The sequence below is a fragment of the Anser anser genome (assembly GCF_964211835.1).
Source record: "Anser anser genome assembly, chromosome: 3".
NCBI lineage: Eukaryota > Metazoa > Chordata > Aves > Anseriformes > Anatidae > Anser > Anser anser.
Window position 1 is genome coordinate 65,984,281 of NC_139722.1, and position 17,041 is coordinate 66,001,321.

At 38.5% G+C, this 17,041-nt stretch overlaps 1 protein-coding gene across 6 annotated transcripts in view; it reads right to left on the minus strand.

The window, feature by feature from the left end:
• TULP4 (TUB like protein 4) overlaps positions 1–17,041 on the minus strand; it is a 157,633-nt gene that overhangs the window by 28,842 nt on the left and 111,750 nt on the right. For all 6 annotated transcript variants that reach the window (XM_083828781.1, XM_083828776.1, XM_083828779.1 and 3 more), the window contains 3 exons: positions 11,845–12,025; positions 9,173–9,307; positions 5,098–5,264 (listed from right to left, as the gene is read on the minus strand). In XM_083828781.1, the coding sequence (XP_083684907.1) occupies positions 5,098–5,264; positions 9,173–9,307; positions 11,845–12,025 (483 nt within the window). The remainder of the gene's footprint in view (positions 1–5,097; positions 5,265–9,172; positions 9,308–11,844; positions 12,026–17,041) is intronic.

Below are 17,041 nucleotides of genomic sequence, written 5' to 3' on the forward strand. Positions count from 1 at the left end.
GATTGTGATAAAAGCAATAAAGACTATGACATGGTCAGAAATGCTGTGGCCTTACATGATTTTTCATGCAGCAAACTCATTTGATTTGCAGGTTTTTCTTATATCCTCTGTTTCTACAGTGACTTTGTTGTTGTTGTTTAGATTTCAATATAACTATGAGACTCCATCCTAGCAGAATGAAGCTGTACCTAACCAAGTATAGAAAGAAAGGCTATATTTTGCAGTTTTGATCATGACCCATTTGTATAGCAGTCAGAAATGATCTTATGGCCTATACAGAAAACACCAAGGTCCTTATTGATATCCCAAAGAATTGTTACGCCAGATAGTTCTAAGCTGTTGCTCTTGTTTTTCATCCTGTAACTCTTTTATTTCTGTAAATAAAATCTTTGAAACTTTGGTGTCATCCGATGACAACTAAATAGGATTAACTTCAGCCAATAGAAAATGAAAGACAATGTTAATTCAGAAGCAACAACCCTGAACACTGTATGTGAAATAGATGAAGACAGAGTAAGCAAGGTCAGCTCAGCTGGGTAACATAAAAGGCAGCCTCTTCTCTCAAAGTCCTTTTGATGTGAATTTAACCTAACATTGCACCTTCCTTCTCAGGCCTTAGTAAAATGGATTTTACACAATTATCAGATTTCTGCAGAAGCACACTGTCTTAAATTTAACTGTTCAGATGCCAGGACGTTTCCAGCACAGGAGCAGTCCATGAAACGTCATGAGGGCTTCTGCTGACAGCAGCATGGTTAAAGAAAGCGGGTCTTCTCAAAGACTCCCCAGACCTTCTACCATAAAGATTTAGCCTTTGGTACAAAACTCTGGATTAGGGTTTAAAGTACTACACTGAGAAAAATGTGACTACAGCTTTTCTGCATCATATCTTGTTGTCCGTAAAACATCTGATTCTGGAACGTGCTGAGCTCAGCTCACTCTTATCTTTCTTCTTCTTTGCACTTTAGGTCTAATCTGTTCCTACAGCAGTTACACAGCAGTATAAAATCATAGGCTAATGTAAATTTACTCTAGGATTATAAATGTATAGATGAGATCAGTACCAGGGTTTCTAAATCCATGATCTTCTTCCCCGGTTCCTCTTTGGGACATGCAAGAAAGAAAATCGTAAAAAACAGAGAAGGAAACTGAAATATAAGCAAAAAATGTGAATGATCAAACAGAATAACTTCACACGTTTGGTGAAGTCAGTAGATAGTCAATTTTTAAGTGGTCCTGCAGGAGACTCTTGAGTTTGAAGTCCAAATAGAAAGACATGAAGTAGTTGTATCCACTCAGAAGTGAATTTTATGACAGTAGGTATGGTTCATTGATATAATAAATAACCTGTTTGCACATCAGATGAGAAATTCTGAAGTGACAGAACTCAATTGCAGCGTTTCCAGGAAACAATTTTAGCAAGACTGTGACAGTGTTGAATGAGGCCTATTAATATTATTCCCATCCCTGCTTATTGCCAGGAAAAAGTTATGAGGATTTAACAAATAGCATAAGAAATAAACATTCTTCCAATAAAAAAAGAAAAAAGAAAAAAAAAAAAGAAATTACAACCAGCACGGCAGCCTGCACTTTTAATAACAGTTTTAAATGCTGGGAAAGCAGGACCATGAAAAAAGCTGTCACCTAAAACAACTGGTCACATTTTTAGTTCATCAGGTTGATGTTTCTATACACAGGGGCGAGAACAGAAAGTACTAAGATTTACAGAAATTGATAGTATATTTTTGCATAGTTACCAGCTGATCAACAACCTTTAAGATATGCTCTTTTTATAAAATAAATAATCAGTATTGACTCTTGGGAGTCACAATATGGACCTGTTTTTGATATAATTGCTTCCGATAACATAAAAATCTGGTGTGACTTTCTGAAGGGAGTTCAGGAATTTTGTCAACATTCTTTCACAGTTCAAAGCAGTTTGACTCTGTGTAGCAGAAGTCCTTCATTTGCCTAAATTTTAGCAATGCTTTTTCAGTTCATTGCACTATATTCTGCAAATATATATTTTTCAGAATGTCAGGGTGGCAGGCTGAAGCCCCAGTGCAGAGAGCTAGAGACAGTTATAATATGCTAACTCTATCATTCTGTTTATGAATATTATTCTTCAGTGTTCACTTGGATACTTCTAAACAAGTGCAATTTCCCTACCTAGCGTTTTATCGTCAGCAAACTGGGTTTATGAACCGTAAAATCCTACACTGAAGGTGCTTAAGAGAGTTAATCAAATGATATGGAGGATGTCAAAAACATATTAAAGCTGGAGGAGGAGGTGGCATATAAAACACCTTTAAGGGAACCATGACAACAGTCATCATCGGGATCAGTAAACTGCAGTACCCTAATCTATTCTACATTGCGGTTTGCAGTGACTTTATGCTACGTAACATACCAGCCAAGTTGCATATAAATCCCACACCAGTTTTAGATTGACTTTTGCTATAAACAATAAAATTTCTTGTTTCCTGAATACCCCACCAAGATACACAGGATAGACGAACAGCAGGAACAGAGATAGCTGAGTATATTTTACTGATAAAAATTTCAGACATCTGCTTTATCAAAGGACTGGGACAGAGTACCACATAGTTTTGCACCAGTAATCCCCTATTTTCTACATTTGTTGTTGCTTTACTTTCTTTGACCTTCATATTCAGAACAATGCTCATTTGGAATAAATGTGCTTTTCCAGTCACACATTTGCTTGCTTCAGAAGAAACAGTTTAAATAGAAGAGTTTGAGACATGGAAATTCTTTTCTTCCATTTGCTTTCAATAACCAGTGATGAATTTTATGAAATCCTATTACAAGGCTGACTGCCATATTATAGAAAATTAATGAATTTACTTTGATGAATTTGTCATCAGAAAAATCACTGGGACCACTGACTCACTGTCATCTTTGCATATACATCTTTGGAACAGATGTACAGAACAACGGAAGTTACTAGCAATAATTTTGCAACAGCAGTCTTTATCTGGTTCTGTTAGTAGACTGAACACTTTGCAATGTTTTAGCATACCTATTATTTAGGTGATAATATTGTTAGACGAGCATTCAAATACATAGAAGCATGAAGTCCACATTAGCAGATACAGGTGTCTTTCAAGACCCCCTCACTTCCTCCTGCAGCTCAGTAAATATGAATTTAAGTGCACTAAATAAAGAGAACAAACCTTGACTAATGACAGGAGAGGAGTGGCTTTAATTTTAGGCAGGTTTATGCACACAGTTTTTAAATTAACATAAATATAAGAGTTTGATTGTTATTTTTAGCCTGGTTTCCTAAGGAAATGAGACTCCGTGATTGTGATATTAATTGGTGGTTTCCATCTCCCTATCTTTCACTTCCATCCTTGCTTAGTAACCTCTGAAGCTGTAGGCTGTCATCAGAAGTTGAAAAAGAGAGGGAAATCTCCATGATAATAAAATACTGCTAAAATTTCAGTGAAAATTGGCAGCTGGAAAAGCAGAGGAGCTCTGGTTAATTATTTTCACTATGAGACATACTGCATTGTGGCGCAGTTACCTGTTCTGTATGACCTGTCAGTTTGTCCTATGAGTACTCATTTAATGGCAGAATAATTACCTCTCACACCAGCCACAATATGTGCTTATAAATAGAATGGAAAGGAGAAGAGCTGAAAAATATGAAACGAAGGGATGTTGGAAGAACTAGAGGAAATGAAAGCACTGAAGCAAAAGAGAATTTGAGGTTATTGCAAACACATTGGGGGAGAAAGCAATAAGAGATGAGTCTATACAGATGTACATCTTAAGGCAACCTGTCCCCATCCGTTCCACTGCTCAACCAACAACTTGATTTCACAGCTCAACACTGAAGTGTTATACCAGTTCAACAGCTAACATGGACATACTGTATCCGAGAACTAAAGTAACAGAATACAGTTTGTTTTTAACCTGGTCTGGGAATGAGCTGCACTGGTATAAATATGTTTTCTCCAGAAGTGATCCACTGGGGACAGGGCTGTGCTACTTTGCTTAAAGGGCTACGTTTACAACAACAAAACTGTGTGTATGGGTAAGTCTTCTAGATACCTAAATCGGCATTAGATATCTCTGCACATATTTAGGTTAGCTTTAGACAACGTTATTTTATACATTATAGAACAAAAGAATTCTATCTAAATTAGAGCACTAATACTAATAAGCACAGATTAATGCTAAATGTAAGTAAACACAAAAGCTCAGCAGCTGGTTTACTGTGTCATCCTTTTGTATCCATCTCAGATCACAGTACTGAAAAGGAAACAGTAATAGATAGTAACATCATTAATCATAATTAAGTAAAAATATCTAACATTATTTGCCACTTTTGGATTTCAAAGTTATTATAAATTAAGTTTCACTAGTAACAGTCAGAAATCGGGATGGAGTTGTCTCTATTCTGCAAAAAAAAAGAAATAAACTGTAGAATGATGTTCCCTGTTTTTTGAAGTATCAGTGAAGACTTATGAAGCACGTGCTCCTGTGCAACACATGTGTTGACATTTGCTTGTCAAGTAACATAACCAAGGTTACAATGAAAATCTGTACAGTACGTGGGAACAGAAACAAGACTTCCTAATTCACCCTTCTCCATTTGATGCCTGACAAGTAAAATATTGCATCAGATCAACTGATAATACGTTAGGAAATTATAGCACTAACAAAGAGAGAATAACCTTGTGGTACTGATACTGGACTTGGAATATTTTAGTCCACTTCTTGGCACTGCTACAGCATCAAGCAAGTTATCTAGATTTTTGTCCTCACCCATTTCCTGTGAATAACCCCATTTCCCTTTTCTATCTTGTCCACTCATTGCCCGATGGTTTTAGGAAACAGAATGTTTCTTATTTCATATCATACAATACCTAGCCTTAGAATCAGATGTACTCTTGGATATCTACTGTAATACAAATAATTATTTACAGTGCTTTTATATATATATTGTATTTTCCAGTTCACTAAGGACATTTTGCAATCGTTTTCATATTGCAGGTCTACACCTAAAAGCCAATGTGGAAAAATCATGTCAGTAAAGCATTAAGAACTGACTTAAAAAATACCTCCTACCTGCACAGGTGTCTCCAAAGTGTAGATATGTTCCCCACGCACGTTGTAGAACTTGACAAGTGCGCTTTTCAACAGGGAGCCATTGCTAAGTTCAACAAGCTGACACTGCTTCTCCATCCCTGCTACTGCAAGTAGGTCTCCTTGCGTACACCACTGGACCACCACATCTGAAAGAGCAAAGATAGTTTGCAGTAACCAGTTACTAGAATCAATAGGAACAGTGTTTGCAGATGCACAAAAGTGATTTGATAATCTGAATTATACTCTCAGAGGTTACTTGTGTACTTAAAAACCTAAATCTTTTCATCAAAATAGTAGCAAATATGCTGTATATGCACTTCTGAGAATGTCTCTTCCTTTTTATTTTGTGGATTACAAAAAAATGTATAAAAAACCACTGATTTCTCTATCTCTATAATGAGTATAGAATGTAAATCAGTTGTTGTTCCTAAATACGTTAAGTACAAGAATTTATTTGTGATGTTAAAACTGGTGTGGAAGATACAATGTGTATAGCTTTGGGTTAAATAAGTGAAATCAATTTAATGCCCAGATAAATAACCTCACTGACTAAAGGAGCAGCAAATACTATTTGGAGAAGCCTACAGTGCAAAAAAAGCAGCATATTTAGCAATACTTCATGTTCTCACTCTGAATTTAACTTATAAAATAACCCAAGTTTTGTAACATCAAACTTGAAAGCCTTGGATTTTTGTCCATAAACTCATATGGCCTCCAAGTCATAGCTTTTCATTTGACAGGACTTCTGAAAATCTACTCCTTTGTCTAGCAGAAGTTTGCCAGAAGCACACAGGGATTGCTTAGTCTCTCATACACATGGATATGAATATACGTATCAGTTACTTCTCCTACAGGCACCTCATAATGAGGAACGCCCACAGCTTAATTTGGGGATGCTAATTTCAAACCGTTATATCCTCCAGCTCTTTGTCACACTTCAACAAGAGCACCAAAACAGTATTTTGTGTTTCTGCTTGTGTTTCAAAGGCAGATTTGCATGTGCAAGGAATACTGAGCTAGTCTATAAACCTTTTTACTCTTAAACCGGAGGTGAAAGGCAGCTATTTTGTGCTGAGACAAAGTGACGGTAAAGACAAAACTTTTGTGCTCTGGGATGCTCAATCTGCCAAGAACCTTTTGAAGACGCTTGTGGGCGAGAAGCTGTCTTCAAATGAAGAAGCAGGAGAGAAATAAGAGTTGGCAGGAAGGATCTCAAAATTGTTTCAAGTTGTCAACTTGTCATTTTCAGAGACTTTTATGTGCAATTTAAAATGGTTTTGTATTATTTCAACTTTCTGATATTTCTCATGGGAATCATGCTTCTGTATGTATCAGAAGCAAGATGCAGGTTTCTCAAGATAATTTTTTCAGAGCTAGGCATTGTATGCCTCTTTTTCTCTTGGACCTTGGCCCTCTAAGTAATCTACAATGGAATTTCATCCATCTTTCTCAAGAGTTTGACGATAGGTATTTTAAGAATCAGTGGGGCAAGCAGATCAACTCCACTTCTGGTAATTAGCTTAACTCCACAAAAACCGAAGTGAAACAAGAATCTCATTTGGCTAACTGTCTTCAAGTAAAACTTTCCATTGATCTCCCTATCAAGAGAAAGAGGAGTGATTATTGTGTCCACGAATTTTCTCTCTCTCCAAACTCCTAGAGCAAGGCTGTTGCAAAGGCAGAGAAGAACCAGATGTGGTCCGCAGCATTCCCCTGGGACAGAGTGACTCCACAGCATGTTGCACCACCAATGGGGTTTTAGACTAGTTAACCTTGAGATAAAATAGCTCAACGCATAACCAGGTCTCTGTGCAAGCACAGAGATTAGAAATCAGGTGGACATTTCATCTAGGGTACTGATCTGCAAATGAATCAGTGGATCACAGTCATCCCTCAAAGCTACTTGCCAACCATCACAGATGTGAATATTAACAACTCTTTAACAGAGAGCACTCCAAATGTGCAATAGCTCTGCAGGTAGCAGCTGCAGCTAACTAGTACACCTAGTTTATATACTTCAGTAGGTAGCACTGAGAATCACTGAGTTAAAAAGTATGAAAAAAGAAAGCATACAGCTGAACAGTTCAGGACCTCTGCTAGAATAGACAAAACTTCCAGGAGTGTTTAAGCTGGATGAAGAGAACTTGTATTTGGGTAATCAAATTCTCATCCAGCAGCAAAAGCTTTCATACATCAATTTAATGTGAATATTGCCAGTAAAATGACAGCTATGCAAAGCTAGTAGAACAGCAAAAATATATTGGTATTGCATGAAAGAGTTTTATAGTTGCCTGCTTTAAAAATACATTTAGTAGCCTACAGCAGCCCATAAAGACAAGGGCATCTGCTACAGAGACCACAATGCAATACTTACACATTTCAGACAGAAACACATGAATTGACTCACATACAGTACTGAAGATACACTCTTAGCTGAGCTCCAAGTGGCTGAAGAGGATGGAGGCCCTGTGCTGGGTGGGTTGCACATTCTTACATGCGATAACAACCAGCAAAATGACAGTTGCTTGACAACATTTTTGATAAGAAGGTACAGAAAATGTGTATATCTATATAACAACTATATGTAAAATACTTTTCATCATACAATGGTTAGCTTCAAAACAAGACAGTGATAACCCAATCACCTCTCTCTCTCTTACACGTTCTGCCAATCCAGCAAGATGTTGCACATTCTTCCTCTACTGATGTCAGTGATGTAGTCAAGTTTACAGTCCATAAAAATATTTCTACTGTAGCTTGCGCACTAATATTTTGCTAGTGGAAGGTGATGTAATTAAGGGATCTTCTATCATTAGTGAAACAAGACATCCTCAACAAGTAGGAGCTCCACAACTCTAAACAGTGAACAAGTTTCTCCTACTGCTTCTAGCCAGAAGCACAGACTAGATGCCAACTCAAGACTACTCACCCAATTTACTATAATTCTATAGTGGTGCTGGGCACACAGGTGGATATCACAAGAGCTTCTCTAAATTGGTTCCGATTTTCCCAGACTTTAAAAGCAGCCTTTCTGGCTGAACTAGTTTTCTGGATCACAGGGTTGCCTCATGAAGCTACTTTTTGCCAGCCACATGCTTCTTGTGTTGGGACAGATGGAAGCAGGAGTGGGACAGAATTCTCAAAGGTGACTTTTTACCTCCTAAGACTCCTGTGAATAGCCGATCACCCAAAAACTACTGTGCTGGAATTAGCATAACTTTTCACCAATATCATACAGTTACAGAAAAGCTAAGGGTTTGCTCTGACAGTTTAGATTTCCTTTTTTTTTTTTTGCATCTAATATAAAACTGATTTACCTGTAGAGATCAAAAAGAATCAATGGAGCCCATATTTATGTATTCACTTATGTGCCTTAGTGAATTAAAACTTCTCTGCAGGCAAAACACTATAAATTTTACTGAGGGTGCTGGCAAGGTAAGGGACTTTTTGATAGATAAGAACAGTAAAGATTTCCATGTAAATTAAAGATTTTACATGGAATGCTGATTTTACAAACATTCACACGTATCACTTAGCAAGATGGTATAGTAATAATTAGTGGAATTTTCCTTCTGTCAGCATAACTTGCCTCTTTATAATCAATAATTTTAGAAAGTTTCCAAAATTTGTAAGACATTCAAAAGAGTGTTGTGATTCATACCTGGTTACTAAAAGCATGGGAAGAGACATTGTGAATTAAAAATATAAACAAAGTGTTATATAAGAGGGCCATTGACACAAGCAAGCATAAACTTATTAGCACATTCTGCTGAAAAAAGGCAAACAGATCAATTTGCTCTAGAAAGCTCCCATAAAAACACTATCTCAAAAATTTAAACATTTTTCCAAATACAAAAAAAAATCTATTAACCAAGCACTGCTCCTTCACCAGCAGGTGTCAGTGCTGATAACGGCAATACCAGCAGCTGAGCTCCGGGTGGTAAGAGCTCCTGGGTTAAGAGAGACGAACAGACAAACATAACCTATACACACATAATTAAAAATACAAGTAAAACAGAGCATAGGAAGGGGGTGAGATGTCTTCCTTTTGTACCTTTCAACCCTGAGCGGATGATAGTAGGAGAGAGGTCATCGTAATTGTTCATTAAACTGATGTCTCCTGACGTGAAGCTGACGGTCAGTAGTGGCTTGGTGTTCTGCACTGGGACTGGGTATGTGGCTGGTCCATCTGCAAAAACAAGGCTCTGGAGTGAGCGAAAAGTGAACAACCGAAGTAATTACATCCAGGTTGAGAGACACTGTAATTAAGCTTGTCCTCATCAGGAATGGTTCCAAGCCTCAAACTCTACCCACTTATTTCTGTAATGTCTGTAAGCAAAAGCAAAGCAGGTGTAGCTAGTCAGTTTGTCTGGTTTTGTGAAACCCCAACATTTTTTCTTTTTGCATTTTCACTACAGCAAATCCAAAGAAATTTATGGATCTTCTGTTATGATGCATAAAGGTGGTTTTCTATATTTTTTCACTGTGAGCTTCCCAAATTGAAAGCTGGTGCTTTGGAAGGTTTCCTTGGACCCAAAGTTGTAAGACAGCATAATAAACAGTATAATCATGCTAAAAGCTACTTGTTACATAAATTTTCTGCTTAGGCAAGTGCTGGGGACTCCTGAAGTCACTAGAGACTTTGTAAGAGCTTCTAAGAGAACATACTGACCTTTCACAAATTACTGTATTTTAAATGTTAAGAGCTAGGCAGCAGCATAAAAAATTGCATGCCATCCTTCACAACAGGATCCAATGCACTCAAAGGTGGAGATGAGCTCAAATGGAATACTTTGCTTCCCAAACTATCTCTAGAAAGTCTCTGCTCCTCTGAGCTTACTTTTCAGCATTCACCAAAATTCATTTGTTCAAATACTTAATGACCAATATCACCATCTGCACCACTCACTGTTTAACTCATTTTTTTTTACAAACTTCGACAGGAGGTGCTGCTGGCCCCTGATGAAGTGCTCACAAGGCCTGACCAGCACCTCTTCAGTCATCAAAAATAGCACAGACACTTAAAAGTAATATTGCTTCCTGAACTTGCAAAAGAGATGATCAAAAAGCACTTCAGAGAATGGTATCTAGTAATTAGCAGCTCCGTGTGTGTATATAGTTTGGTAAGAAAAAAACATCAAACTTGCAGTCCTTCCTACACTTCTGTGTGAGTCAAAGGCTTGTCACCTTTGAGAGGTTTATGCTGCATCTGCTCTAAAGAAAACACATCATGTTTGGGTAATCATTAAAAGTAGACTTGTAGGCTTCTAACGAGTACACCCACCCCCTGACTGACTCAGAAAAAGCTAGCACATTTGGATCATTTAAGTTCTCATCTGTGTACTCTGCAACTTCACCATCCCCCAACTGGATTTTTAAAAAACAATAAAAAAACAATTTAATGTTGTTCCTTGTCTTGCATTAGAAGCTTGCTAGGAAACCTGGAAGTCTGTTTTCTTCTAAGGTAACAAATCTCACCAAAAGTGAGACATGAAAGCCAAACAAACCTCAGGCCAAAAGATGCTAACACTTTTTTCAGATGATCACATCATCTTCTATCAGTATTTATTAAATACATACGTTTATTATATTGACATATGTACAGGTGATTCTGGAAAAGATACATTTTTGGATTGGACCCAGATTAGACCTAAAACTGCAAGAGTTCTCAATTCAGTGGTTCAGATGTGAGACGCACATTCAGAATCATTTATAGCAATTACATATTCAAATTTTCCATGATTCAGTACAACCACTGATATAATAGCCCTTAATTTAGTTCAGACATCATATACTGGAACACAGACACAGCTTACCTACATCTTATAGAATAATCAACAGCATTTACAAAAAGCATTATTACTATTACTTGGACTGAGAAGGATGGGGATGAAAGAAGCAATGACATATCCTATCCCAGACCATGCACACACAGTGGTCTGCTAGGTCTTTGCTATTTATGATTTCCAAATAGTTTAAAATCAAAACATGTCACACAATTAGTTTTATACTTAGCGGTCAGGAAGGATTTCTGCCAAACTGGCAATGTGCTCTGAGGCATGGGAATTAGTAACTCCAGACGGCTCAAGTTATCCTCTTTCTACCACATGTAGTTGCAGGAAATACTTTTATTTCCATTCTTCTCTGAAATTTATTAAGCTATTTTTGTCATGACTATCAAGGATGGGACTATAGTTATGAGTATTAACTCCGCTTCACAGGATACCTTTAAAGATGTAGCACCTTCTGCCATGTCTAGTACAGGTGTCTTTGCACACAAATCAATATAATAATGCATTCAGTTTTGTGACTGTCCTCTGACTACCTCCATACATATGGACCACTGGAATACATCATGTCTGCTTATCAGTGACACCTGATGTGCCCTTATCTAGTGTTTTTCACTTGCCCTCCCAAAAAGCTTTGAGTTTTGTGCTGTTACCTCATTTGCACAATTGGAGGCAGAGCAGCACAGATGAGGTATGACTCACAGCAAGTCATACAGCAGGGCTACTGGCAGAGCTGGGGATGAACCCACTCTCTCATACCACTATTCTGCTCCGTCTCTGACTGTACCTCAACAGGAATGCACTGTCTTTCCTCTTCTACCAGCTTAAAACCATGGCCATCCTGCTGTTACAGTACAACATGACCACTCCCTGGTGTTCAAGATGTCTTTATGACCGTCGGCAAAGCTGAAGCAGAAGGACCTGCAAACAACCCTACCTTGCGGTGGGGAATAGTCGTCGGAGTCTGTGTCGCTCTCGCTGCTGTCCTCCACCAGGAAGCTGGGGTAGTTCCAGGACATGCTGAGGATGCCATCTGACTCGTGAAGGAGCACATGGGCCAGCATTCGGCCATGGCAGTCCATGACGATAACCTGACCATCAGCAGTGCCAAACAGTACCTGAAAATAACAGAACAGCCCCTAGTCCCATCAGAGGTCAGTGACCGGACCCTCCTTTGAATGCATCTTGCAATTAACCTGCCATTCTGGAAATAAATTAAAACCAAAGCAGCCAGGGGTTTGAACTGATGCCATAATAGGACACTGCAACCCATCAAAGATGTATATGATGAATGAAGACTAAGCAGCAAAATCTAATTTGCCTGGATTCGGAAAAGCCAGAAGTCATCGGACTTCGTGTCTCTTGCGCGTAAGCATTAAAAGCAGCTTCCGCTGACTCAGAGACAGCTGACATGGGAGAAAATTTGTGTCCAGTTAGTACTTGTGCAGAGTAGTGAGCGATGAGAATCTACAAACTGCCGTAGTTGTTTATTTTATTATGTATCTCAAAAGAAAACATGCAGGCCTATTTGATGTTTCTTGCAAGAGAAGCTGACAGAGGAACAAAAAGTGACAGGGTCTAAGAGGTAAACTCCTAAAATCTGTGAGCGAGTAATGTCTCACAGTGGGATTGATTTTGTTCACTTTAATATGAGCCATTGCACTTTATTTGAACTTGGCCATTACTACCAGTAAAGCAAGCTGGTAGAAGGGCTATCACAGACTCTAAAGTATTCTTGGATTATACAGAAATTTCTAAAATCAGTGGCAGAAATTATGGTATGCTTCAGTTCTAACAAAATCAAAAGACACATCTCACAAAAACGAAATCCTAGCAGAGATATCAAACAGCTCGTGAGAAACAGAAAGCTGAATAGAGGAGGACAGGTTATTCGACTGATGAGCAGAAAGAAGGTGGGAGAATGTCTTCCAAAAACAGAGGCAAAAACAGTATGATCACTCAACTGGAAGTAGATTATTACAGCCTAGGAGGAAGGCAATATGTTACGTGTTCAGGAATAGTGAAGAAGAGCTTCCACCCACCATTTCAAATACAAAATGGGTAAGACAAGGGTTTTTTTCATGCCCTTAAACTGCTCTGTAGGCAATGTGTGCTGATTGAAGTCAGACTGACGGGAACCTACAATTTCTCTTTTATGAACATTTTCTGTCTTGAGGTTTTGAACAAGTTAAGATCCTGTATATTTGATGAATTTTAGAAAAACTTCAGGAAATAAGGATTAATAAATCCACCAAATGATAAATGCATTAGCCAAGGCTGTTGCTGCTACCACATAATTCCAGGCAAATAAGTTTTAAAGGAAAATTAAAGGCACTCATCAATTTGAAAACTAGCCAGCATTTAAAAGGAAGCTAAAAGGAAGGTCAAATCTTATACCTGCCCTTCAGTCTACTACATATTTTGGTTTTATAATCACCCTTTCACATAACTTGATTTCTCCGTTGCCATGTTAAAGAAGTGTACAAACTGAAGGGCAAATTGTCTATACATTGGAAAGAAAATGTCTGAAGTACAGGTTTTATCATTTCTCTGTGAAGGGACGTGTAGATTTAAGATTCTAACAATTGCATACCCAGATCAAAAATTCATCTAGCCTTATATCTTATCTCTAACAGTGATCAAGTATTTGGAGAAGAATAAAAGTACAGGATGTACCGAGCAGGCACCTTCCCTGCATACTCATGTAGCTTCAGATAAAAAATACAACCTCTTCTTTGTTTAAAGCTTGCTAACTGGTAATTTCACTGGGTAACCTTTACCTCTTAACACTATGAGAAATACAGGATAATTGTCCCCTATCTATGCAATAGTACTTACATAGAAAGCAACTGTCATTGCCACTCTTTTGGAAATTTCAGAAAGGAAGTCTGGCTTTGAAGGTCTCAAACAAAAATAAGAAATACTACATGTTTTTCTACAGGTGGTGATCAAGAAACACAGAAAGTTGCAAACCAGAGGAGGGATTCAATAAGACGAACTCCAGTGAAGTTATTAACATCTTAAGGAAATCAACGGAGTCATTTCACATGAACACACACAACCAAAAAGCAGTACGTGGCTTCCTTAACTGTAATCACTACATGATATGAATATCCTTATGTTAAACAGCTGCTGGGTTAAAACAGCAGGTGAAGTTTGTTATGAGTCTCAGACTTCTATTCTTAGCTATAAAAGTAAATTAGAATTATAATTAGAATAATTCACTTGGAAGGGACCTACAAAGACCATCAAGTCCACCTACCTGACCACTTCAGGGCTAACCAGAAGTTAAAGCAGATTATCAAGGGCATCATCCAAATGCTTCTTGAGCATTGACAGGCATAGGGCATCAACCACCTTGCTAGGTAGCCTGTTCCAGTGTTTGACAACCCTCGCTGTAAAGAAATTTTCCCTTATATCTGGTCTGAACCTCCTCTGGCTCAGCTTTGCACCATTCCCTTGTGTTCCATCACTGGATACCAATGAGAAGAGGCCGGCACCCCTCTCTCCACTTCCCCTCCTCAGGAAGTTGCAGCGAGCAACGGGGTCATCTCTCAGCCTCTTTTTCTCCAGACTGGACAACCCAAGAGTCCACATCCTCTCCTCACAGGACATGTCTTCCAGCCCTTTTGCCAGCTTCGTTGCCCTCCTTTGCATATTCGAGATGAGGCCGCACCAACGCTAAATATAGCAGGAGAATCACCTCTTCTGACTGGCTCGCTATGCTGTATTTAATGCATCCCAAAATGCAGTTTACCCTCTCAGCTGCCAGGGCACGCTGCTGGCTCATATTGAGCCTACTGTTGACCAGTACCCCCAGAGCCCTTCCTGCTGAGATGCTCTCCAGCCACTCGTCTCCCCGTCTGTACCTGTGCCCAGCATTACTCCATCCCAGGTGCAGAACTCGGCATTTGCCCTAGTTGATTTTCATGCCTTTGATAATTGCCCAGTGCTCCAGTGTATCTAGATCCCTCTGCAAGTCCTCTTGCTCCATGTACCACAAGCAACCAGTCACCAGCCAGATGGTGCCCCATTCACTACCCTTTGAGCTCTACCACCAAGCCAGTTCATCACCCAGTGTAACATGAACCCGTTTATCTCACAGATGAACAATTTGTCCAGAAGGATGCTGTGAGGGACAGTATCAAAGGCCTTACTAAAATCCAGAAAGATTACATCCACTGCTTTTCCTTCATCCACCAAGTGGGTGACATTATTGCAGAAGGATATCGAATTAGTAAGATAGGACTTTCCCTTCATGAGCCCATGTCGACTATGCCCATGTAAGATCGAACATATGTAAGAACTCAAGCTTTCATTGCACACTCCCTTTCCTTTTGGTCCTTTATTCTACTCTTCTTCCACTAGCATCATACCATCTCTTTTCATGCTGTTCAACTGCTTTTTCAGCCATAATCAGTGTATAACCACTTTCATAATCTACATTGAGAACTCTCTACAAAATAAACTCTACAAAGCCCAAATTCTACAGGTTGTCATTGCTAGATTCTCACACCACTTTCAACCAAGCCTATAGACTAGCCTTTTAGCAGTCTCCTATGAGTTTTTACAAGTGCAAAATAGCTAGATAGAGGAGGCAAGACTTTCTGGTGTTTCCAAAAATATCATTATATGAGTTCTGTCTCCTAAAATTCTGTAGAAACACTTTCTAATTGGGTAGGAATAAAATGTTGGGACTCTTTACCCAAAGTTTAGTCTAATCTCAGTCTAAAGCTAATTCTTTTGAGTAGCACTGCCCCCAATTCATTTAAAATTATGAACTTCTACATTAATTTCTAACTCAGATCAGAACGGCTGCATGCGGGCATCTTAATTCTTGCACTGGGACCTAAGATAGCTCTTTAGCAACTTAGAAATGTCAGAGGGTACTCCTTATTTCTTTAGCCAAGCTATAGGTTTCAAGGAGCAGCTTTAAGTTTTCAGGTTATTGTAGCAATACAACCTTTTTGAGGAAAGCATTTATCAGGCTGATAGCCCTGCTGGCTGAACTCCTGCTGAAGCTGTATAAATGTCTAATGGTGTTACCATCCATAACATTACCCAGGCTATAAATGCCATACTCAAGCTACGTTATGTCAGATGAATAAAGCTCTCTTGACCTTCAGAAGAAAAGGTCAAGCCACAGGGTATACTTGAAAGATCCAATGGAAAAATTGAATGGCTGTATTTTAGCTGCCTACATTCATATTCTTCAGGTATTTGCAGATCTATGAAGTCTGAGGGAATGATGGAAAAAGGTAATGAACAAGTCATACTGGTTTGTTAACTCTCAAATACACAAACTAAACAATAATAATAGTGATTAAAAAAAATTCCAAGTACTTATTATGAAGTGGTCCTTTGGCCCTTTGTTCTGTTCTTCTATTTGTCTCATCTCCCCTCCTTTCACACTGTTCATTATTTCAACTGTTATTACATGTATTACCGCTTGCAGAATTGTATTTGATGAATAATACAAAATCTGATAATAAAACACCTTAAATCACATATACATTTAAAGTGTGACTCAGTTAGACAACACAAATACAGTTATTTCCTTGCAAAACATATCAGACATAATGAGTCCTGTACTGTAGTGAAGCTGTAGCTGATTAAAGGTCATATGAATGCAGGAAACAAAAGAGGTACCATTTCTAGAGCAGTCTCCAATGGTGCCCCGACGCTGTATGCTTTGAAGGGAAAACTGATAGACAGCACTGTGATAATTCATTCGACATTTTCTAAGCACACTGAGAGCTGAAAGTTGGGTTAAGTCCTCAAACACAGGTGTCTGGGTTCCTCATGAAACCCATGCCTGTGTTGATTTCTATTTATTATAAAAAATCTGTCTATCTGAAAAACAACCTTCTCTGGAATCTGCTGACCTCTTAGCCTCTGAGGTAACTTGTGATGAGTTTCATAAGCTAGTTTTGGTAAATAAAGAGGGGTTTCATCAGTTTTGAAACTATTATCCATGGAATTATCATTCAAGACGGCAATACCCTTTAATTCCCAAGATTTCAAAGTCTTCAATTTGCAGCCAAAAATGCACCAATTCCTAAAAGGCGTGGTAATCGAAAGTTGGGTTATTCCACTCTGAAGTTATTTTTTTATGAAGAGCTGCATATTAGAAC